The sequence below is a fragment of the Pholcus phalangioides genome, unplaced genomic scaffold, assembly GCF_987345545.1.
Source record: "Pholcus phalangioides strain wild (caught in Gottingen) unplaced genomic scaffold, Ppha-v1.0 ptg000022l_1, whole genome shotgun sequence".
Taxonomy (NCBI): Eukaryota; Metazoa; Arthropoda; class Arachnida; order Araneae; family Pholcidae; genus Pholcus; species Pholcus phalangioides.
Genome location: NW_028301615.1, coordinates 1,389,529 through 1,414,532, shown reverse-complemented (window position 1 = coordinate 1,414,532; position 25,004 = coordinate 1,389,529). Strand labels below are relative to the sequence as shown.

General features: G+C 38.3%; 1 protein-coding gene across 4 annotated transcripts; it reads left to right on the top strand.

Annotated features, from left to right (window-relative positions):
• The first annotated feature begins 898 nt into the window (after positions 1-898).
• Positions 899-24,527, top strand: LOC149069310 (amine sulfotransferase-like). Of its 4 annotated transcripts, XM_089249427.1 has the most exons (3): positions 1,843-1,873; positions 17,543-17,631; positions 23,375-24,527. In XM_089249427.1, the coding sequence occupies exons 2-3, from the start codon at positions 17,585-17,587 to the stop codon at positions 24,270-24,272; spliced, it is 945 nt and encodes a 314-aa protein (XP_089105553.1). In that variant the 5' UTR covers positions 1,843-1,873; positions 17,543-17,584; the 3' UTR covers positions 24,273-24,527. The 4 variants fall into 4 exon arrangements, with proteins under 4 accessions (XP_089105555.1, XP_089105554.1, XP_089105553.1 ...); XM_089249429.1 differs by lacking the exons at positions 1,843-1,873; positions 17,543-17,631 and adding an exon at positions 899-953; XM_089249428.1 differs by lacking the exon at positions 17,543-17,631 and having other exon boundaries at positions 1,779-1,873.
• The last annotated feature ends 477 nt before the right edge of the window (positions 24,528-25,004 follow it).

Here is a 25,004-nt window from a genome sequence, read left to right as displayed (position 1 = left end):
TTTCCGTAAGTGAAAAGACCGGCCATACATATGAAAAATAAATGCGCCAAAATGGAACACTGAACCACTCGCGGCTCAGTTTGACTGATCTTGGGGGGGGGGGGGGCTGCGGTTGAGAAACGCTGGATAAAGTGATTAAAACACTCTGATTAAAAACATCACTTTTATTCGACCACGGATAAATCTGCTTGGGTACAGTAAAACTTTGACGACAGTTTACAACTAGGAAAGTTGTCGATATAAGCGAATATTAAATTTTATTACTTACGTCGGGGTAGGAAACTGCAGCTAGCTATGTCTTAAAGCTAAACGTGTTCATTCGTCAACAAAAAAAAAACTCTACTGAACTAGGTCTCTGGTCATGAAATTGCGGGGTCCTCAGTCGATTCGCTGAGACTGGCTACACCAGTTACTAGACGAGGTTCGTGAATATTTTGATTTAGTCATTTCCTTTACTCTGAAATTTGTCCCGGTAATTCTGAAGTTATTTTTTTCCCCTTTAGTCTAAAATTTATAATTATGAAATTATTTTGCCAATTTTTCCCCCATGAACTTTTGAAACAGAACTTCAGGTCAACATTTTTTTTACAGATCACTCAAGGGGGCATTTCTATTTTTAGTGGTTCTGTGAATTTACTTTTATGCATTTATAAAGTTTTTCAATGATTTATAATCGCTAAAATCATTGAATAAACAGTTTTTATAACTTATTTTGGGTGCAAATATTCACTCAAGTTAAGCTGTTTTCAATTTTGACAACTGAGGGATTTTGTTGACTAGGCGACGGCCCATATTTTACAGTAACTGGGTAATTTTAATGTTTTCCCATTAAATTTTTGTTTACTGTGATTAGTAGTAAATTTTTTCTTCACTTGTCTTTCAGTAAATTCCTCTTTGGGCTGCAAATCAGTGATATCCTGTATTTAGGATCGAATTTCCCTTGAGGCATGAAGGCACAATTTTTTTTATTTGTGAATCAATGGATTATATATTACTATAATGTGCATATCAATTTTCCATTCAGTTCGCATTGAATTATCGTCTGCCCGTGAACACCGCGGACCACAGGTTGAGAAACACTGGTGATCTGTTAAAGTGCCACTTGAGTTTGACTCGGCATTTTTACAGATGAAAGCGTCAGATCGCCCGTGCAACATTTATAGATAATGCCACATTCCCAAATAACTTGAATGACCCCGCGACACGTTTCCAAATCAATAGTGGCCCGCACCCTCCTAAACGTTGAACACCCTTGATTTACAGTTACACGAATAAAATGATCGATCAATGTTAATGCAATCGCCAAATTGAGATGCTTCAGCGGCAATCTTCGACTTGTTGGCAAAATCAGTGCTCGGCTTGGTTTTTGTTGGAATTCATAAATTAACATTTCTTAGTTTTTCTAATGTATAATATAGTGATCGACTAGTGGTAGTGAGACACCACACTTGTACTCACAAAGATGAATGAGTCGTCCTAGGCTTTCGTTGAGCCTAACATAAACTTTATTTAATCGGGGCCCATGTCGAGACACTCGTGAGCTGGTCTAACTTCGCCAGGTGCTACTTTACACTGCCCCCCAATTCAAGTCAACCGTGGGATCCTCTACTAAACCAGAGGCACCGACATAAAAATACTATTGAGAGGGCTGAAAAGTGTTGATCGTCCCGTATATACGGGAATCTAGTGTGAACAGCTTCCTATTCGATCAACTATTTCGCTGACCTCGAAAGGATAATGCAATTTTATCGGCAGCAACGATGTAGATAATGACAGAGATAGTCAGTCCCTTGTTATCAGTTGGCTTGAAACTTTCTCCAGTGGCTGATACGACTTGCCTCACACAAAGCACGGCACCACTCGTGATATTCTGGTGAGTAGAAATATCTGCAGTCCCGTTTTTTGAAAAATGATACAGCAGTTTGGTCTAATATTGTATTTGAATTAGTTTCTTTAGTGCTACTAATTTGAAACTTCTTGTCAGAAATGAAGATCTCTGAGACGAATAACAGTGTTTTTTTTCTTCAAAAACTTTAGAGAAGCGATTAAAGTCATCCCTAAAAACGGAAGTTTTTTCCCTGAGAGTAACATGGACCTCGCGATTGCAGCAGTTTAAAATACATAGTTCCTGCAGAAACCCATATATTTCGTTGCTAATTTAAGGAACCTGTTACGGACGCTTTTAGAACATCATTCCATGAAAAAACTGATTTCGCAAAAATGCTACATAGTTATTCGTCTGAACACTTCAAATATGTAATTGCGCGTAATCTTGCATTGGATGATTTCTTTAAATGCAACCGAAAACGAAATCACGCGACTTTTTTTGGGTAATTAAAGTGTGGAGTCATTCAAAAATTGCGCTTTTACTGATAGTGCAGCCAAACTCTGTTGTAACGATATCGAAAATTACACGAGATTTTGCCGTTATAACCGAGGCCGACATTCTAAATACTTTTTGACGAAAAATAAAATCAGAGGCTTGCAAACACTTTTTGAAGTTTTTATTTGCTTACGATTAGGGTGACCAAGTTGATTGAAGAAAAATGCGGGAAAATTGATACGAGTCAGCTGATTCTCACCAAGCTTATTGCCAAATGAGAAAATTGCCACAAATATAGTTTATAAATAATCCTTAACGAGAAAAAAAAATGCTACAGAAAGTATGCTAAAATATACTTCATGGGAGGGGGGAAATAAACTAGGCAAGTATGTGAATATTTATAGTCATGTTCACTATGACACAATTTATAAATCATGTGAATTACCTTCATTCCTGATTCTAGTAAAGACTGGGGATTACACAGTTGGGAAGGGCAAAATACGAAATGTTTCCTGTATAGTAGTCTAAGAGCAAGTCGGAACATCAAATGCATATATATAAAATCCAAACAATCGCTTTCGGAATGTTTACCGTAGTTCCATACCAATGCGTTTCAGACATGTGTCTTACAATGGTTTGTCACTTCTTTATCCGGTTAGTATATGTACAACATATAAGTTTATATGCCTTTAACAATGGTGTTTGTCACTTTCAATTCTCCCAGCAATTGAAGAAATCCCGGGCAACGCCGGGTATTATAGCTAATATAATAAATAATTTTTTCAACGTTTGAGTATGAATAGAACCGACGAAAATTTCCCGGATATGATTAGTAGTCCTTTAATCTTATGAGAATTCCATTCAAACGGAAACAAGTGACGAAGTATTTGTCGTTATAGCCGTGTATATCACCGTAATTATCAACTTGTAATGAAACTGCTGCATCATCTGGAGAGCAACTTGCATCTGATGCAGGATAAAAAAAAAAAAGGGTAGTCACCGACGAATAAAACCGATGCCGACTACACACCGTCCAGTCGCGTGTTAAGATCCGCTACTGCGCATACTTATAACTTGAGGTAGCCACACCCAAGAACGCAATGATCAATTCGTTACTAATTATATGCATCGCATATACTGGGCTTAACCATCCTCGAATTTGAGACACATTAATCAGCAAGATTATTTAGTAATTACATGTATTATCGGAGGAACGCAATCGGCGTACGATTTTGATTTACAATGGCCACCGTGATAGTGGATTACGCCACTGCGATTCTAGATTTTCCACTGCTAAAGTAGCAGATCTACTTATTGTAGATGCGTTTTTTTATGACATAAATAGAGGAAATGAGGACATTTCATCGAAACGATGAACACTATGTCGGCCGCACGCCCAGTCTCCGAAACGTAAGCTGCGATGCATAAAAAAACCTGACCAGCGCAGTCTTAACACATGGGCCTCAAGAGAACAAGGCCCTCACAAAAATTATAACTGGTTGAAATTCTCGAGTTTACCGGGGGGAGAGGGGAGATGCCCTTAAGATGGCCTTGGCTGAGAATGTTTTTTTTTGCCGCTAAATCTCGCAAACGTTTCATAACGACACAGCATCACATTCTTCTTGTTGTTCTAAGCACTTCACAAGCGTCTGAAAGCAGTGAATTTGCCGACTGGAAAGCTTTCGGGTAACCGATGTTTCGGTTGATCGATATTCGGATAATCGATGCTCTACCGTATCATCACCCTAGGATACCTTTGAAGACAGAATGCTCCCAGTGCCGTGTTATATGCGAGATTTCTAAATTAATCATTGTTATTGGGCGATTGCCCTAAATCTATACTTCGAAGTCCATGATATTGTCATATGGATGATTGTTGAAGCCACTAATAAATTTACTTTTCTTGCCTTTGTCAGAAGTGGCTCTATGTGACTTGTAATTTAATAACATCTCCCAACACATCCATCCTTTGGGAACACTTAGATACCTCTCAGTGAAATGTGACGTGGGGTGTCCGTTATGATCGAGGTGGTTGATTTTAATCAACGTTATAAGCAAGGCTCATTAAAATTATTCTGTATGGGAATGCCCGGACCAGAGCCGCAACTAGATGCTTGGTCGCCCGGGGCAAGTGCGCATTTTGGCGCCCCCTTGTAATGTTGAAGGTAAGGTGAGAATGGAATTTGCGTCCCCTCTGGTCCAGCGCCCGGGGCACGAAACCAGCCTGCTGGAGCCCGGGTGGGCGCACGTGTTAAGACGGCACTGCCGAGAACATCTGATAACATTGGTGTTGGGCATCACCTTAGCAAAACTATCAAAAGATACACATGACTCTCATTGTTCTCATCATTCACATTTGATGAATGTGATTCTTTGCAGGACTTTGGGTATTCAATTTTCAAAATTTGATGTTCATAAAACATTAATATTGAAAGTGTCTTTCACAAATACAAGCTGTGACAAACTATTCGTGACTGAAAATACCAAGCCATTCTGGACTGAAAACATCGGCCCGTTTTCGTCAAAAAATATGGCCATTCTCGACTTTTTCTTTCTGTCAAACCGTCACAACTCAATTCACTAATTAGTACGCAGTGGCCGAGCGCGTATCTGGTGTTGTCTGATCTTACAATACTGCCATCTATATTTCAGAAGTGTAATCATCGAATATTTGTACCATTTGTAGGCCTGCTGCTTTCTGTGGTGAGACTTTTTAACTCGAAGATCGGAGCACATTTGCATCTAGGAACCACAGAAAAGCAACTTCAGTTAGGCACCAGTGGGGTCGAACCCAGGACCTCGCGATGCGAGTCTGTCGCTGTGAACACTCGACCACCACAGTGGCACCATTCTTGACAACCATTCTCCCTAGAAATATCAGGACATTCTTTCAAGTAAAGATATCAGTCCCCCACTCTCAACTGAAAATATCAGTCCACCATTTGTATATGCAAAGCTACAGTATAATGCAGTTTCAAGCACTTGCAAATGTGATGGCCACACAGCACACCAGAATTTCGTCAATCAGGAGTCTGATGGAGTAAATTTATATGGTTTACTCTGAACTTACATTCGCATTTTTCCCATCAAGGCGTCTTGCTGCACAAGTGATTAGAAATAGCGTGTAAGTTACTACATATATAGTTCATGTAATGAACGAGAAAGAAATACGAGTTATGATCCCAAATGATTCAAGAAAGAAAGAATAACATATTATATTTGCTTTTCTATCAAATGTTTTGACATTTGATTTCTATCAAATGTTTTGACATTTGATGCTGGTATTTTTTTTTATTGAGCATACATTTCTATGAATTTTTATGAGCAACTTTTTGCTATATGTGCTCTAACTTTTTTTTTTAAATAATGGTGTCATGATCAATGCAGTCGGTTAAATTCGAGAGATATCAGCTTATCTGTAAAATTATTGAGGATGAATTCAATAGTCAAAGATGCTGCAGAGTACTTTTATCAGTGGCCATGCAAGCAGCAGTATTTTCTGTTGTATATTACAATCCGTACTGTAATCTGTCAACTGGTTTTGCCGACGAACTGCAGAAAGAACGTTTTGGAGATAGCACATAAAGCTGTTTTTGCTGGCCATTATGGTTTTTGAAAAACGTTGGAAAGAATAAAAACTTTTTTGGCCTGGGATGAAGGCAGAAGTGAGGGCTTATTGTGATCGCTAGCAGGAATGTCAATTGAGAGGAAAAATAACTAGATACGACCATGTATATATATACCCATAACTGGGTGGAAAGACCTGAAAAGTTTGGTCGGTAATTAATGCTGATTGCATTGGCGAGATTTCTCCTCCATCATCAAGAGGGCATAAATATTTTCTTATGATTACTTATCAGCATTCACGATATGCAGAAATATGTTATCACTGATGCTATTGCATCTGACCAAGGAACGAATTTCACTAGCGCACTGAGAGTTGAGTTCAAAGAGGTATTAGGTATATCTACCAGATTTAGTACTCCAGACGTACTCAGTCATCCTATTGTATGCGAAGTTATGATTATAGAATGATTAAAGCCCATACACTACAGAGTGAACACCTTCCAAACTTATTAGCAAAAGTTGGAAGGGCAAATTTCATCTCAACAATCGATTCTCAGAGAGGGTATTGGCAGTTAACAATGCACATAAATAGTCGTAAGTAAATTTTTTTACTAAAGAGCGAGTCAAAAAATGGTTGAGGACCGCTGATGTACAGAAATAGCATCAAGATAAGCGTCAGCATACTTTTTATGTTTCGCTAAAATGATGTTCATCGTCCTCTGAAAACTAGCACCATGGGCCCCCACATCCTGAAGCAGGGCCCTACGGCTGGGATCTTTTGTAGAGCCCCCAATGAGACTTCCATGGGTCCCCCCCCCCACCCTTTATGATAAATTTATAGCGTAAAAAAAAACCCCAAAAAATGGCAAAAATCATCCTGGGCCCTTGTCAGCCCATGCTGTGCATAGTCAGACATAGGAATCACACTTTGAACATTTAAGAGTCATGCTAACTGAGCTGGTAAATAATGGTTGGATGGTTAATGCAGGAAAATGTACAGTAGAATTTTTAGGACATATTGTGTGTGTATGTAGGATCACAAACTGAAGTTCCTGATCCAGAAAAGTTAAATACAATTAAAGAACTAGATAGTCCGAAAACTAAATCCCAAGCTAAAAACATGTTAGGATTGTTTGGATATTATAGAGATTTTGTCTCGAATTATGATGAAATAGCACGTCTTTTGACTGAACTAACTCAGAAAAAAAAACCAGAAAAGGTTACATGGGATAACAAGGAGGAAACTGCATTTCAGATTCTCAAGGAGAAATTGCGGAATTCTCCTATATTAATGGTTGCATACCACATGTTGACACTCTATCCAGACTTGAAAGGATAGGTAAACAATGGCTCTCTGGAATGCTGAAGTGTAAAACTCCTTCACAGGGGGAATTGCCAAAAGTGCTTTCTTCGAAGAAAAGCTGTGGCCAGAAAAAAACTATATAGTGAAGCTATATCATACTTAGAACTTTAGGATTGTGAATGTCCACTGAAGATGAACATTCATCTAGGCAGGGAGGTGTGACACCCTCCCCTCCATTCCGACGATCTCCCACCGATACAAGGTGTAATGCCTGCAGAGTGCACAGAATGATGAGTTTCATTCTTTTTTCCAAACATTGTGCGATTCGAAAAGAAAAAAAACCCAGCAATAACATCTTTCTAGTAAGGATCTGTATCAGAACAAATGATTGGTTAGCAATTTTAGGAGACACTTAACACTATTGCCAGTCTTCAAAGCCATCAATTTTGTCCTCTGCTTTATCATATACTACCATAAACGGTTTTATGGCCCTCATCTAAAACGAGGGCAAATAATCTTGCATGTCCATCCTTCCTATGAAGAATATTTTTAAAATTGCAATTACATCAGCATTAAGACTCGGTTCTGATAGGCAGGAAGAAATTAACTGCCAGTGTGTTTGTGGTGGCGATAGCTGTAAAAATTGTTGCAGCAAAGAATAAGCTGAACGACTTAAAATTTTTTTTATAGCCATGCACTTTGTCAAACTGAGTGTTTTGTCAAACTGAGTGTATCTCTTACTATTGATGTTTTGTATAGTCTTACTTGGTGAGAAATGAAAATAGGTTTTCATCTAAGCACTATGCTGCAAGTTGCTTCAGTGACTGACATTTTGTATTAATAAAGCGTTTTCTACAGGCACCAACTTTGCTTTCAACTTTCTCGCCAATTCCTTCTGCTTTTTTTGCGCCAACTTCACTTCATGGAGTGCAACATGTTTTAAGGGAAGGTAATCTGTATACTGTAGCACTGGGAATGTGCATCTATAGGCACTGTTATACAAAAAGACTTTCCAGTGGTTGTGGCGTTTATGATTGAAGGCTAGGATAATCTGAGTAATTGGCAACTCAGAAACCATACTAGACGAGCTAGTAGTAAAACTATCAAAAAGTGCATGGCCCTTTAAGTATGGAATTTTAAACTGAAGTATTTTTCAATTTGACACCAATCTTGAAAACGTCTTTCACTGTCTCTGACACAGGAGTTTCTCCACAGGAATCTCAACCAGTTTGGGGTTGTGCAGCTACCCATTTTTCACATCTGCAAAAAAAAAAAAAAAAAAAATATTCATGATACCTTTTGTTTATTAATGTAAGATGAAAATGAATACCAAAAATCTGTTTATGTAACATGAAAGGCAACCAAGCTCGAATTAACTTAACAGATTAAAATTTGCATTGTGTAGAGTACTTTTATTCATGAGGGCTTCAAGTAAGCTTCCCCCTTCAAGTAAATGCCTGGTGGCAACTCAGTATTAAATATGGTGCAGGTTTTTTAATTCACTCTACATACAGCCAAAGGGTTATTCAGCATCAACTACATGAAAAACATTCTATTGACCAAACTGTTTCTAACGCAATTGATGGATGCATTCATTATGATGTGCTGTAGACTTGCATGCTGCTGCTTAATAATTTGCATTTTTATTGCTTCACAGATTTGGTAAAGCAATGAGCAAACGCTAGACTTTCTTTTTTTTTTTTTTTGGTATTAAAATTGCAAGCCCAACTGCCTTTGTGCTGGTACAACATCCGTTATTTCAAATGAGTAAGTAGGGCATGAAATTCAAGGCTTTATACAGAAAATTAATTTCACTTCTTTATCAGAAGGTCCCGAGTGTCCTATTGTAATACCTCAATGAATTAATGCTTGGCCCCAAAGCAGAATGTGCCAAAATGTGTGACGTACATCGCAGAACAATCTGAAGAATTTTAAGAATAGTGTAGAAAAACGCTATTATGTATATGCGAATTTTTACCGTAGAACATATTCAGTCAGCTGAGGGCTCGTTGCAGAACATCGCAAAACATTCTGCTTTGGGGATGCTTGGTATAGTAATATCTAAGAATAATAAGAATATTCTCCTGTTCGTCAAGAAAATGAGAACATTGAAGTTTGTAAACCACAATATTAACGTTTGAAAGCAGGAAAATTAAACCAACCGGACTGAATTGCACAACTTTTAAAGAAATGTAAGTGATACAGAAGTGTATTTGTGCATTGAAGAAAACAACAGTTCTGTATCTTCTTAGAATGAAGGTGATTATATAAGAATAGCTTCCTTTGTCAAAATCAACTTTGATTTAATTTCTTTTGTTGTGAACTTATTTCTGAAAATTTATCTAATTTTAAAATAATTTTTTAAGGTTTTAATCTAAAGGTTTCTAAAATCTTTATAACCAAACTTTTAACCTGTCATCATGGCCTGGAGAATATTCTCGAACTAAAAGTTGCCATTGGGGGTTATCATACCAAAAATTGTTTTGGTCTAAATGTTTCAGGCAATGAAAACTGATTTGTTTCACAATATAAACAAAATTAGTAAAAAAATGTATATTATTTAAAAGTAAAAAGAATATTCTGGATTATTTTCAAATTTTTACATCCTTGTCCCCAAAGCAGAATGTGCCAAAATCTGCGACGTACGTCGCAGAACAATTCAGAAGAATTTTAAGAAAAAGTGCAAAAAACACTTGCATGTATGGGGATTTTTACCGCAGAACATTTCCAGTCAGCCTAGGGCTTGTTGCAGAACAGTGCTAAACATTCTGCTTTGGGGATTCTCGTTCTCCAAGAATATTCTCCCCTCATCTCTATTCTGCACTGTGATCTAAGGAAAAGGTACATGTCTATATTTACCAGATCTGCATGAAGAGCTTTACTTCATTTCAATAACATACATGGCTACTTTTACTTCTTTATCATTAAAGTTAATACAAAGGAAGAATGAAATTGCGATTTAAATCACTACCCTGTAAGCGATGAAGGGAGATTTCCTGTTTTGAATTTTTTTAGAAATATTTAGCCTGGAAGTTTTAGCGCCAAAATAATTTATTGTTGAAATATTTAGTAACAATAGTTTTCAATCATGGTTGGCAAGTTTCTGCCATAGCGATAAAATTTATAGAAGAAGGCAAGCAAAAACCTTTTGCTACCAAGGCATCAATAGTTTTTGCCAGTGGCAAAAGCTTGAAGGACTTACTTTAACTTTTACGAAACAAGTTTTCGAGAAAACTTACTTTACGCATGCAGAATATTTGAAACCAGATTTTTCTAAATTACCCATGGAATTAATTGTTTTCTGCTTTCAATTAGACTAAATGGTTTGTAGTAGTCAGACAACACAATGTTTGGAATCTACATCAGCATATCTACCAACAAGGAATGAGGTCGTTATGTTCTGAAAAGGTTGAAAGAAGCACTGTTATTAGACGTACTAAGAAATGCTTTTGCAGTCTAGATTTTTTTTGCAATTCGCCAAGCCCTGGCATAAGTTATACTCATATATAAGTGCTAACAAGAAAAAAATAAATGCATGTAACTTACGTAATTACTAACATATGCAGAGTGCATAGGTAATAGAAATGGGATGAATATTCAGTTCGGTCGAATATTGCCTAGGTCAACGGTTCTCAACCAGTGCTCCACGACTTCCCAAGGGTTCCGCCACGACTCGAGCAAAATAAAATAAATCGGTAAATTTGATAGATAAATTAAAAAAAAGAGGCCTACAGGATTGCGGAATAAAAATTATATACAAACAGGGCTCCGCCATAAAAATTACATAGTGAAAAGAGCGAGTCCAAAAAGGTTGAGAACCACTGGCCTAGGTATTCAACTAAATATCTGTGTAAATCTTAGTACAACAAACTAATTTCAAAAAACTTTATTAATTAGAATTTTCTGCATAAATTTGCTGATTATATTTTATTGTGTGGTGTTGTATATAAGTGAGCATGAATTACACAAATTTGAAATATGTTGTTTACAAGAAGGGCCGTCATTTCATTATATTTTCCAGGGGGAGGGGGCAAAGAACATACACTCAATGTATGTATATATATCACATCTGTTCAATTTTTAATCAAGAAAGTTGCGTTCAAAAGATTTAATAAGTCGTGTATCCCTCCATTTTTTTCGGATGTGTGTCTTAATAAAAGAAATTTTTTGGGAGCATTTTGGCCTACGCAAGAGTGAGGGGGAGGAGGAGGGTTCTAATAACCCCCCCCCCCCAAGATTACAGTGTTATTTTGCAAGAAAAAACGTAAACCCCTCAGAACGGAAAAAAAAATCAGTAACCTCTCGAGAAAATTCTGTGTACCCCTATGTTTGGGAAAATAATTAAATAAATTTGAAAAATTATTTAGTGAATTAACTGATAGATGGGGGTTTTTTCCATGGCTTCATTCATCACTTTAATGAAAATTTCTTTTGATTATTAAAAATGCATTAATACTTGCCATGCCCCCCCCCCCCGGGACAAAACCATAACTTTTTCTTTTCCCATGTGATAAATTCACTATAGAAGGAGCCCACGATAAGTCTGGCTTAGGGGGACCCACCAAATTTTCCAGCTTAGTCAGGGGCGTCGGAAGTGTTTTGAACCTGTGGGTGCCGGTCTTGAGATTCATGTAGGAAATTTCGATTTTTGAATCAATTCTGTGGGTGCTCGGACCCGTTCTACAAACTTCCGTGGGTGCTCGAGCACCCACAGCACCCCCGGCTCCGACGCCACTGAGCTTAGTGGCCCCTGCTCCAGGATGTGGGAGCTTTGATACTTGCTTGGGGTCAAAATGGCACCACCACGCACCGGGATTAACGAACGTGTTCAAAATCGGGTTATCGACGTAGCCTTGACATCGGCGATTTATTATAAACGGATACATCACCAGGCACCGTTATATCGAGATTTCACCGCATTTATTACCCTCACCAATAATTTCCACGCTCGGTGCTTACGCTCTTATTTTCAACCAGCTCCTGGATAATTCACCCCCAGATAATTAAGATTCTACTTGTAGTTGAAAAAGAAAATTACGAATGAATGACCCACACAATAATAAAACTGATCATCAACCCTGCGTTAGTGTTGCTGAAGTACAATTTGCAAGGGATAAGAAAAATAGCCGCAATAACGAAGGATTAATAAACTCCTCTTGCATGTTCTCGAAAATAATATAGAATAGGAAATTAAAAGCAATATATTCTCAACACTAACCTGTTGCTGCGTCTTTCTGTGAAAGCTGTTCACACCCGTCTGCATTTCTTCAATAAAATTTCGGATACCGAGACATACTGTCTGATAAACACCAAAGCCGCTTGGAAGATGCTCTTAATGCAGCTTTGGATAAATAAAGCAAGTTGCGCGCAGAATTTCAGTTGGTCCTAAAAAAACCACGTGCACTAACGGTTCTAACGTCCTACTCGTCAGGAGAGTTAAAGTAAAATGGTGCTTCCCGCCCTACGCTATCAGCCAATCACAGGCCAGCAGTAGGAGTCTTACTCTTCCTCAACAGGGAGGGCGCTGATTCTATATTCAGCTGACGGTTTCTCTAGAATTGACAAATGACAACGCTCAAGCTATGTTTTCCTAGGAGCAGGTTTTCTGCGCCGCGTGCAACGTGAATCACCCAGCGTGACACACCGTCCACTCACCAGTAAGAAAATCCATCGAGCTTATATTATAGTAATATAAGCTCGATCAGAAAATCAGTATGACTGTTTATCTACACAGTGCAACGCGGCTCACGACAGAGCTTCACGTCGGACTGCTTCTGGAGGAGTCAAATGCGTCGTGCGCAGCGTGTTTCACCGTCTTCTCTTCATTTTGGTTGCGTTTTCTTTCCCTTCAAACTGGGCATGCAGACGAAAGAATAGTTGACACCAGGGCATTTCTAGAGCCCATAGGCGTAGATTGACTTGGAAGTCTAGGGGGCGGGGCCCCACGACGATGATGATGATGATGATGTCAATTCATCTATACATATATGCATTAGATCAGTCGACTCCACGTTTGACTCTGGGGGGGGGGGGGCAATGCCCGACGCTCCCCCCCCCGTATCTCCGCCCATGCTAGAGCCTTCTGCTCTAGAAGGTGTGAGCTGATGCGCCAAGCTAGAAAAACATAAACGCGTAACGGGATTATGCATCACGTTTCTACCGACGCGAAACGGTCCAATTCGGTTCTCACGCGACGCAAAAAACAATCCTAGGAAATCCCAGCTTGAAGCTGGGTTTTCTTTTTTGCGCCACGTGAATCGCCCACCGCAACACGCCATCCACTCGCCAATAGGGAGGGCAGTACGACTGTTTTCCTGCAGAGCTCCACACGCCAGCGTTTTACGTAGGGCGTGATTGACCGACTGTTTCTGGAGGAGTTGAATGCGCAGGGCCGGATAAGACACCTAAGCACTGCCGTGATTTTGGTTTCCCCCGCCCCCCACCTTCATGCCATTGTTCAGTGATTTTTTTTTACATTTGAAGGTTAATATATAATTTTTCCTTTCCCGGTTTCTTCTGTCACGGTGGGAAAAGTAGGACACTTTCCCCCCCTTTGACAAAGAAGCCTGACATATTTCAACTCAGAATTGTCATGTCAAATAAGTGAAATTTGCTAAATGTAAATATAATTGTGTTTGTCGCGTGGAAAATATTTGAGCTTCTGTCTTTATATTATTGTGGAAAGCTGAGCCGAATCTCGTGGTTGTCTAGTTCCTTTCCCTCTTGTGTTATCATTCTGTCTGATATTCATAAAATGCCCGAGATCTGAACCACAGATTGTTTGTATAGAGTGGACACACACTCTTTATGCATCACACTGTATGTGTTTGTCGGAAAATCCTAAATATTAAATGCTTTGCTTTGACATCTCAATCATTTGAGCTCAACAACAAATTGCTTGAATTTTTCTGATTCTTCCTGTAAAATTTTGAGAAATTCCGAGTTAAATTGAACGAGAAAATGTGTGTTCTTTTGAATAATGTATTCTTTCTTTTGTGAGAGAGACACACCTAATGATCCACTGATAATCAAAGATATTATCACCATCTTGATGAGTCAGTTTTCTTGTTCCCACACGAACGCAGGTACATGTAAAAGGAAGATAAGATTCCTTTCTCTTTTTTTTTTTCTCTCTCACTTGTTCGTAATCCGTCGTATATATTTTTTTTTATACTTGAAAAGCCGATTTTTCGCCTTTTGCATATTCTGAGTCGATGGTTTTTTTTTAATAAGGGAAACAAACATTTTTGTTAATCAAGAGTTTAATTTTGAGACCGTGTGAGTGTTTCAATTTTGAAAATTTATATTTTTTTTCCCCCTTTTTCTCTCCACTGTTTCCAATGCTTTGAAGAAGAAAAAAAAAAGGCTTGTGTCGTAAAATATTGTGATTGAGAGAAACTGTGAGATAATGTTATATGCATTGAAATTATTCTCTGTCATCAAGAAAGTGTTGAATTTGAATTTTTTTTAAGAATTTCCTTTGTTTGGATTTAAATTTTTCGGCATGTCGCGAAACAAGAATATTTATATATGATGTCGCATATCGTTGGAAAGCTAATTTTTTTCTCCACACAATGATGTTAATTTTTTTTGATTTTGATGAATATTTCTGCATTTAATCCGGAAATCTTATACTGAAAATTATTGTTGTAATTATAAACTTTGCTGAAAGCCGTTCATTTTCTTAAATCGACCCCGTATTGAGAGAAGATGTTTTTCTTTTGGTTTCATGTTTGTGTTCGCGCCTCGTGATACAATTGGATAAAATTTTGGATGACGCAGTTTGCGCGACGAATTAGAGGGTGCGCTTTCTCAAGCCCCGCCCATCACTCAATTTACATATTATCACTGAAAAACTTTGGAGGTGTGCAGTTCATCGGGACCAGTTGCACGAAAAAGCGTGGTCCCGCCGTTGAAGAATCCCCCCCCCCCACGTAACTTGAAGAGCCCCTGAAACTCAAATCCCAAGTCAAGTCACTCAAACCCCTATGTAGTTCTGAACTGCCAAAAGTCGTAACATTTTATTTGAAGATGTAAGTTCAAGAAAAACAGCTATAAAAAACAACAGTATGAAGCATCGTCTCTTTATATCAGTTGCTCCAAGCTGATCCAGGAAGGAAGGTTTACTGTCATGCCAGAAAGATGAAGCCCAGCAGCTGTCTCTTGCAGTCCAGTCTAAGGATGCTACTTCGCCCATGTCCACACTACCCCGAGTGGTAGTACAGATGGAGAACTTTGATGCTCCGACATCGTAAAGTATGTGCACGGACCGTTGCTTCAGCAGATACAGAGGACATTAATCGTTCAATTCGCCAAGCAAATTCGCCAGTCAAAGGGTGACTTATGAGAAAACGAACTGTCCGTACTGAGTGTTCAAGTTAAAGAGAACTGTTCATCGAAATCCGGTTGTCAAGAATGAAGTGACCTTAATATGGGAGATAGTGAGTAAGTTTTCTCTTACAAATTTTGTTGAGTGGTCAGGAAAAGCCAAACTGCAGTAATATTTAGTTTCTTGTCTTTTGCAATCAAATAATTTTTCGATAAGTAAAATAAGGTTTTCAGCATCGTTGTTTTTTTTTTGGTATTTTGTTTTTGGAATTAAGAATTAAAGAACCTAATGTGCATTTAGACCTCTGTGTGTGTACATATTATTTTTTCTTTGTGACTTAATTGTTTCGGTTAAAATGCTCTAGTACATATTTATTCAGGAGAATTACTCACCGACACACAAAGGGTTATTGCGGACACGGTAACAACTCAAAAATGGTACCCCACTAATATGATCACCAGGCCAAAAGTTTTCTTTCTTGGAGTACTGTCAGCTTAAATAGTACTCAACAATTTTGCACCACAACATAAATGGTGCCGTGACAAACTCGAATCTGAGTAATTATCTTTTCTCCTGAAGCTATTCTAAGATATGCATTTGTGTTTCATGAAAATAGAAAATATTCTGCTCTCTTGTCAAGTAAAATACTAATTAAATGTCACACACACAAATTTTATTTTGGAGGTTAGCTATGAAATATGTGAATATTTGGTGTGCCTATAATTGAGAAATTTCATGTTGGTATAGAGTGTATACAATTTAAGTATATAGTGGTGTATATATTTATATGTACAGGTTATGTTGATCGAATTCTTTAGGGGTGACCTCTCATTTGATGCACAAATAATTGTTTTGGTTCTACTGCTAGTTGTTTTTCCTTTGGTAAACAGACATACACACACAGTGACTATGGCACAAGCACAGGATCCACAAACCCTGTGGCCTATTTTAATGGGTGCATATAACAATTTGCCCATATTTTCAGGTACAGCTGAACCCTCAGCTCGTGAGTTATTTCGTTGCATTGGCCATGCAACTGCAATTGGCAGGGTGGAATGCACCATAGAAAAAACATTGTACTACAGAAGTGTGCAGGGAAGGTGGCTTCGCAAAAAAAAAAAAAAAAAAAAAAAAAAATCTGTTACCAGAAGAGTGAACACCTCTATGTTCTCCGTCGTTTTCATGTTCACACTAGGCATGATGTGTGATTGCAAGAATTCCATGCAATTTCTTTTCTCTTTTGTGTGTGTGTATAATCGAAAAACAGAATTTTCCAATGTATGCTCAGGGTTGATCTCATGAATATTTGCTCAGTAATTTTTTTTCTTTCGAACACAAAAAGCAATGTAAGTGCTGTGTCTCTTTGGGAAATACTGATTGATAAGTTGCTTAAAAATCCTTTTTCAAAGTGGAATGTGACCATAAAGTCTGTGCATAAAAAAGAAAAAAATTCGAGTCAAATCCTTCATAAGGATAGACGAAGTAAAATTTTTTTTCCCTTGTTCTGTCAAATGGACGTGTGGTCAATCTGAACTCTCACTCTCTAGTGCAAACTTTCATGTAACGTGAACATTCATTGATTGTTTGTATATCATGAAACGGCATGTCTAGACATGACAAATGTCGTAATGAGAATACAAATCATTGAAGTGTTGTATAAGAATGAAATGTTTGTCACAACTCTAATTTGCTCTGTTGTATCATAAGCTGATGCTGCGACCATGGTAACCATAATCAATTCCAACCAGTTCACCGAATCACAGCATCCCCTAAAGACTGACATTGAAAAAAAAAAATTTTCTTCATTCTGTGTATATCATATCATAAAATTGTCAATGTAACAATTTGCATTTGCCTGACCACTGAGACAAAATCGAAGGGGAAATTGACTCACAAATGTATAATTTGTCACAATGTAACATTGAAAAACATGTTTATTTAGTTTGTATAACAAATATCATTTGTTTATAATGTCAGCAATCGAATATTAATCATATGTGTTGTTGCTTGAGTATTCCAGGAAAAAAGAGAATTTTGTGATGACACGTAAACATAAGCAAGTATGTCGAGTATGATTGAGGACAATCAAAAGAATCTCAGAAGAAGTCGGTTTGTAGATTTAAAGTTTTGTCCATTTGTTGTATCTGTGAAACACCAGATCCTTTTTGTTGTATCTGTGAAACACCAGATCCCTTTTGTTGTATCTGTGAAACACCAGATCCCTTTTGTTGTATCTGTGAAACACCAGATCACTGTTGTGTATTGATGATTTAAGTATTTGTACGTTGAGAAGTAGTAGTTTCGTTTTCATTGATGTTGTCCTTTCTTTTACGTTAGTTTCATTTTCATGGTGTGTTGGTTTCGTTTTCATGATGCGTGTGTAGAGTCCGAAGCATGGACAAATTCGTTGAATCGAAGTCATATTTCGATGGTATGAGAAGCAGTATAGAGGTAACACATTGGAATAACTCAGGTGACACACTTTGTATTTTGTTCATCTGTGTAGACATTGTCTTCATTTCCTTGTCCCCAAATGTCAAATGAGTCATGGTAACTTTTGCGATTGTTCTTTCTTTTGAAACACTATGAACAGCCGGGCAACTAAATCACTCAATCATTTTCTTTCTTTTCATCAAGTACTGTGTCACATCATTGAGAGTAGATCTTGACATCTGTTTTTTTTTATAGAGTGTTTTCTCTAAAAATTTTCCCTGCGGTAAAATTTTTTTTCCCGAAACCGTCGGTGATGTCACGGTGGGAAAAGTAGGACACTTTCCCCCCCTTTGACAAAGAAGCCTGACATATTTCAACTCAGAATTGTCATGTCAAATAAGTGAAATTTGCTAAATGTAAATATAATTGTGTTTGTCGCGTGGAAAATATTTGAGCTTCTGTCTTTATATTATTGTGGAAAGCTGAGCCGAATCTCGTGGTTGTCTAGTTCCTTTCCCTCTTGTGTTATCATTCTGTCTGATATTCATAAAATGCCCGAGATCTGAACCACAGATTGTTTGTATAGAGTGGACACACACTCTTTATGCATCACACTGTATGTGTTTGTCGGAAAATCCTAAATATTAAATGCTTTGCTTTGACATCTCAATCATTTGAGCTCAACAACAAATTGCTTGAATTTTTCTGATTCTTCCTGTAAAATTTTGAGAAATTCCGAGTTAAATTGAACGAGAAAATGTGTGTTCTTTTGAATAATGTATTCTTTCTTTTGTGAGAGAGACACACCTAATGATCCACTGATAATCAAAGATATTATCACCATCTTGATGAGTCAGTTTTCTTGTTCCCACACGAACGCAGGTACATGTAAAAGGAAGATAAGATTCCTTTCTCTTTTTTTTTTTCTCTCTCACTTGTTCGTAATCCGTCGTATATATTTTTTTTTATACTTGAAAAGCCGATTTTTCGCCTTTTGCATATTCTGAGTCGATGGTTTTTTTTTAATAAGGGAAACAAACATTTTTGTTAATCAAGAGTTTAATTTTGAGACCGTGTGAGTGTTTCAATTTTGAAAATTTATATTTTTTTTCCCCCTTTTTCTCTCCACTGTTTCCAATGCTTTGAAGAAGAAAAAAAAAAGGCTTGTGTCGTAAAATATTGTGATTGAGAGAAACTGTGAGATAATGTTATATGCATTGAAATTATTCTCTGTCATCAAGAAAGTGTTGAATTTGAATTTTTTTTAAGAATTTCCTTTGTTTGGATTTAAATTTTTCGGCATGTCGCGAAACAAGAATATTTATATATGATGTCGCATATCGTTGGAAAGCTAATTTTTTTCTCCACACAATGATGTTAATTTTTTTTGATTTTGATGAATATTTCTGCATTTAATCCGGAAATCTTATACTGAAAATTATTGTTGTAATTATAAACTTTGCTGAAAGCCGTTCATTTTCTTAAATCGACCCCGTATTGAGAGAAGATGTTTTTCTTTTGGTTTCATGTTTGTGTTCGCGCCTCGTGATACAATTGGATAAAATTTTGGATGACGCAGTTTGCGCGACGAATTAGAGGGTGCGCTTTCTCAAGCCCCGCCCATCACTCAATTTACATATTATCACTGAAAAACTTTGGAGGTGTGCAGTTCATCGGGACCAGTTGCACGAAAAAGCGTGGTCCCGCCGTTGAAGAATCCCCCCCCCCCCACGTAACTTGAAGAGCCCCTGAAACTCAAATCCCAAGTCAAGTCACTCAAACCCCTATGTAGTTCTGAACTGCCAAAAGTCGTAACATTTTATTTGAAGATGTAAGTTCAAGAAAAACAGCTATAAAAAACAACAGTATGAAGCATCGTCTCTTTATATCAGTTGCTCCAAGCTGATCCAGGAAGGAAGGTTTACTGTCATGCCAGAAAGATGAAGCCCAGCAGCTGTCTCTTGCAGTCCAGTCTAAGGATGCTACTTCGCCCATGTCCACACTACCCCGAGTGGTAGTACAGATGGAGAACTTTGATGCTCCGACATCGTAAAGTATGTGCACGGACCGTTGCTTCAGCAGATACAGAGGACATTAATCGTTCAATTCGCCAAGCAAATTCGCCAGTCAAAGGGTGACTTATGAGAAAACGAACTGTCCGTACTGAGTGTTCAAGTTAAAGAGAACTGTTCATCGAAATCCGGTTGTCAAGAATGAAGTGACCTTAATATGGGAGATAGTGAGTAAGTTTTCTCTTACAAATTTTGTTGAGTGGTCAGGAAAAGCCAAACTGCAGTAATATTTAGTTTCTTGTCTTTTGCAATCAAATAATTTTTCGATAAGTAAAATAAGGTTTTCAGCATCGTTGTTTTTTTTTTGGTATTTTGTTTTTGGAATTAAGAATTAAAGAACCTAATGTGCATTTAGACCTCTGTGTGTGTACATATTATTTTTTCTTTGTGACTTAATTGTTTCGGTTAAAATGCTCTAGTACATATTTATTCAGGAGAATTACTCACCGACACACAAAGGGTTATTGCGGACACGGTAACAACTCAAAAATGGTACCCCACTAATATGATCACCAGGCCAAAAGTTTTCTTTCTTGGAGTACTGTCAGCTTAAATAGTACTCAACAATTTTGCACCACAACACTTCACGTTTAGCTTCTTTTTTTTCGGCAAGAATTGACAATATGGGATATTGCCAAGAATTGACAATATGGGATATTGCCAAGAATTGACAATATGGGATATTGCCAATTCTCTCCAGGGTGAGCATACACGCCGTATTTCCCATCTATGTATCCCCCATTCAATCTATCAATTGAAAAGAAAAAAATCATAAATAAACATGTAATGAAATTTTGTATTTCAGTAATTGGCAGAATATCACGTAAATATTACAGTATTTCTAAGCATACGCTTCATTTATTTATTATTAAAAGGTTCCTTCCCCCGGCCTTTTCTAGTTTTGCAAAGTCTTTTTCACGTCTTCGAAACTAATGCTACACGTGACACACATCTGCTTCTACTTTTAGCAGAGATAAGGCTCTCTATTGTTCCGCAATTTTTCTTTTTTTTTAATTCAGTATCTGTCATAATTCTGGCTTCAAAATTACAATGTTACATTTCTGTAGCTTTTTCATTAAAATTTTGCTTGATTCAATATTTCTCTCAATTAAGAATTCTAATACATTTCACATCTTATTTGTTAGAATTGTAGCGCAAGTCAATGTTACTACCACTGTTTTTGAATTTGCCGAAAATCATAGGCGGAGATAGACTTGGAAGTCTGGGGGGGGGGGGGCACGGTGATGATGCCAATACATATATACATTAGATTAAGACACCTTCATATACGAATATATGGGTATAAAGGGGTTCTACATTAGATTAGTCGACTCCACCTTTAACGCTGTGGGGCAATGCCGAAAATGTACTTTTTTGGAAGTTTCCCTTTCATGTTTTCCAAAAAAGACAGATCTTTGATTTTTACCCTTCGTTGTAGTCTTTTAAAAAATATTTCAAAATATTTGCTTCCATTGACTGCTTTCTTAGAATTTCCCGAACCAGTTTCAGGAGGAACCACTGAACCTTAGCATAGCAGCAATATTATACGCGAGTGTACCTTATTTTTGGTTAATTACTATGATTGGGTACTTTTGTCTTTCTGATCCATTTACGTCTTCGTTTGAAATGTAGACTTGATAGTATTTGTTTTGTTTCTACGTTGGATCATACTATACAATTGATCGTTTATCCACTTATGATTCATATACAAGTATACCAGTAGATCTACACAATTTTAAGGGGCCGTTCAAGTATTACGTCAGCATCGATGCCGGGGGGGGGGGAGTTCATATTTCATGACAAGGGGGGGGGGTTGGATATGCTTACGTCATCAACCACCCTTTATGAAAATATGAAATATTCTTAATGGCATTTTACTTGGTGCCCCAAAAACAAGAAAAACCTTTCGATATAGTTTATGGGCACTTGAAGTAACATTCCCCCTTGTTGATAAGTGCCCTACACATCCGCTTTAGTGATCTCTAAATGTTTCGCGGATCCAAGTGATCTGGAAATGTGTCCAGGCCGCTTAAGCGCTGTGGAACTGTGCCACGCATCAATCAAGTGATTCGTAATTATATGCCGCGGATCACACACACACACACACTTAAATAATCTGCCATGGGTAACTTGAGTGATGTAGAACCGCACTGGGGGCCACTTTAAGTGCTCTAAAACTACGTCACATGTCACTCAAGGGATCTCTAAATGTGGATCGCTTAAGTGTTCTGGAACTGTGTCCCGGGTCATTTAAGTGATCTGAAAATGTGCCACGGGCCGCTTAAATGTTCTGGAATTGTACCACGGGACACTTAAGCGATCTGTAAATGTGCCGCTTAGTTCATTTTTTACAAAATTAGGTTTGAGGAGGGCAGGCCGCATCAGATAACCCCCAGGGCCATATTTGATCCGCGGATCAAGGGCCGTTATGCGATTTATCATTATATTTATCAAAGATAAATTTTGAGTTCCTAGCATTCAAATAACATTGAAATTAACAGAAATTGATTATAATAACATATAAAGGTATTTTCTTCCGAAATTTCAATTAAAAATTTTTTTTTGCATTAAAAAAATAAATTTTTGATCGTCGGGAGGCACGAGCCCCCCTATGCCTCCCCCCCGCCCCCATGTACGTCTCTGATCCCAAGGGCGTAGCGGGGGTCTTGGGGGTCTGGTCCCCCCCCCCCCCAAAATGTGAGAAAATGACCGAAAAAAGGGAAAAAGATGGCCAAATCCATTGTTCTGTCACTTTGGTCCCCCCACGAACGAAATTTCTGGCTACGCCCCTGTCTGATCCCACTAATATGCGTTACTATTCAGAGGGGCAGAGCTGATGAAATTTTTCTGACGGGGGTCAGAGTTTCGCTGACTTTTGCTGACGGGGGGAAGGGGATCAAAAATGGCTAAAAATTTGCTTACGTAATATTACTTGAACGGCCTTAAGTTCATGTCCTTATCATAGGCGGAGATAGACTTGAAACTCTGGAGGCATGGAAATTATTGCTGGGGTGCACACGATGATGATGAAGTCTATTTACATATACATTAAATTAGTCGACTCAATTTTTGACGCTGGGGGGGTCTCCTTATTCTGTAAAAACTTGGCTCGCGCTGTGACTTTTCGACGCATGGGACCATCCATGTACACACACGCCTCGGGGGACTACAAGTGCAGAGATTTGAAATAATTTGATTTGCAAAAATTTGAACTAATTTTTTTTCCAAAAAAATTCGTCCTTTCTTGAAAATACCTTTTTGACAAACCGCAATTGAAATGTACCGATTCCTTCAATTTTTATGAATTGAAGACATTTCGTGATGCATTTTTTCTTCTCATCCGACAGAAACATGTCAACGACCGAAGCTAAAACGGGAGGGATGCGAATGAGGTTCTGCAGAGGTTTTCCGATGCCCGGAGCGCCTTGGTTCGTGGACCGGAACATCGAGGCCGCGATGGACTACGTCCCACTAGAAGACGATATCGTATTGTGTTCGTATCCGAAGACCGGCACGACCTGGATGTCGTATATCACATGGGGGATCCTTCACTCCGATGAGGAGCGACAGCAGTTCCCCGGCCTTAAAGAAGTCGTCCTCGATGCGGTGCCCTTCATCGAGTTCCAGAATTGTATCGAGATAGTCAAGGAATTGTTGCCGAAACCTCGATTCTACAAACACCATCTCCCACTCGATCATTCGCAATGGAATCCAGCCGCAAAGTACATATACGTCCTTAGACATCCAGAGGACGTTATAGCGTCTTATTTCCCATTCAGCAAGGAGACATCTGGTAACGACGCGGATTTTGGTACGTTCTTCGATCACTTCCTGAACGGTCAGGTCGCATACGGGAACTATTTCGATCACATTAATTCGTTCTACGGACATAAAGACGACGGAAACTTCTTGATGGTGTTTTACGAGGACCTCAAGAGTGACATCAGGTCCGAAGTGTTGAGAATCGCCGAATTCCTTGGCGAGGAGTATCACCGTAAACTAGTCGAGGATCCGTCAGCCCTCGACCAGATCCTCAAAATGTCGAGTTTCGAACACATGAAGAGCTTGGCGACTCTGAATCTACCTCTTCCCGACGGTGGTAACAGGGAAGTGCAACTCGTCAGGGAGGGTAAGGTCGGTCAGGGGAAGAAGTTGCTCAGCCAACAGCAACAGGATCAGCTGAGAAAAATCGCGGCGGAGAAACTGAAAGACGAAAGCCTGATCAAGAAGTGGTATCCTGGTTAGAATGGGCTCTGCTAAACTCGGGGTGTGCGTGACATAATTATGAACTCAGAATTATTTTTTTCCTGGAAATGTCAAAGAAAAACTGATTTCACCACTACTCTGTGAATAAGTACTACTCTACACCACTGCAGTATGGTCTCTTGTTGGTATTGATGTCATTGAATGGCTCGAATTTAAGACGCTAAATATGGTACTGTTAGATTTCGATTCATTTCACCTCACTTAATTATAATAAATTAATACTGAAATGATAAAGTCATTTATCTTGCATTTTATTATCTTTCAGTGTACTGGCAAGCTCTGAATCAGTTGTTCTTAACGGGGGGGGGGGGGTGCATTTTTAAGACTGCGAGATGGGAAAGAAAAAACATAACGGGCTGACTGATCATTCAGGAGAAATTGAAATGATGAGAAAAGTTGAATTCTTTTCGATTTAATCAAAATACTGACATTTTCACATTGAAGTGTGCCGTGAAATTTGCTTCAAAAGTTACTTCTCATTCAGCGATAGTACTTGTTTTTCATTTCGATTGAGAAGAAAATACCATTAAAGCCCAATATCTATCACATGGTAAATGGAAAAAGTGGGTTTAAAACCTGCTTCAAGAATTTTCACCAATAACTGCTCACAATTTCTTTCCTTACGAAGGAAAAAAGTCGTCAAGCGGGTGCTAGAACTCCCAATGCTACCGCAATGTTTGCACATGAAACGGGGCTTAATACCCAAAATAT

Bases quoted from the DNA above. Each gene is read 5' to 3' on its own strand.
- LOC149069310 (XM_089249427.1), top strand. From the start codon at position 17,585: ATGTCGAGTATGATTGAGGACAATCAAAAGAATCTCAGAAGAAGTCG. The intron at 17,632-23,374 runs GTTTGTAGATTT...CTCATCCGACAG, and splicing joins AAGAATCTCAGAAGAAGTCG to AAACATGTCAACGACCGAAG.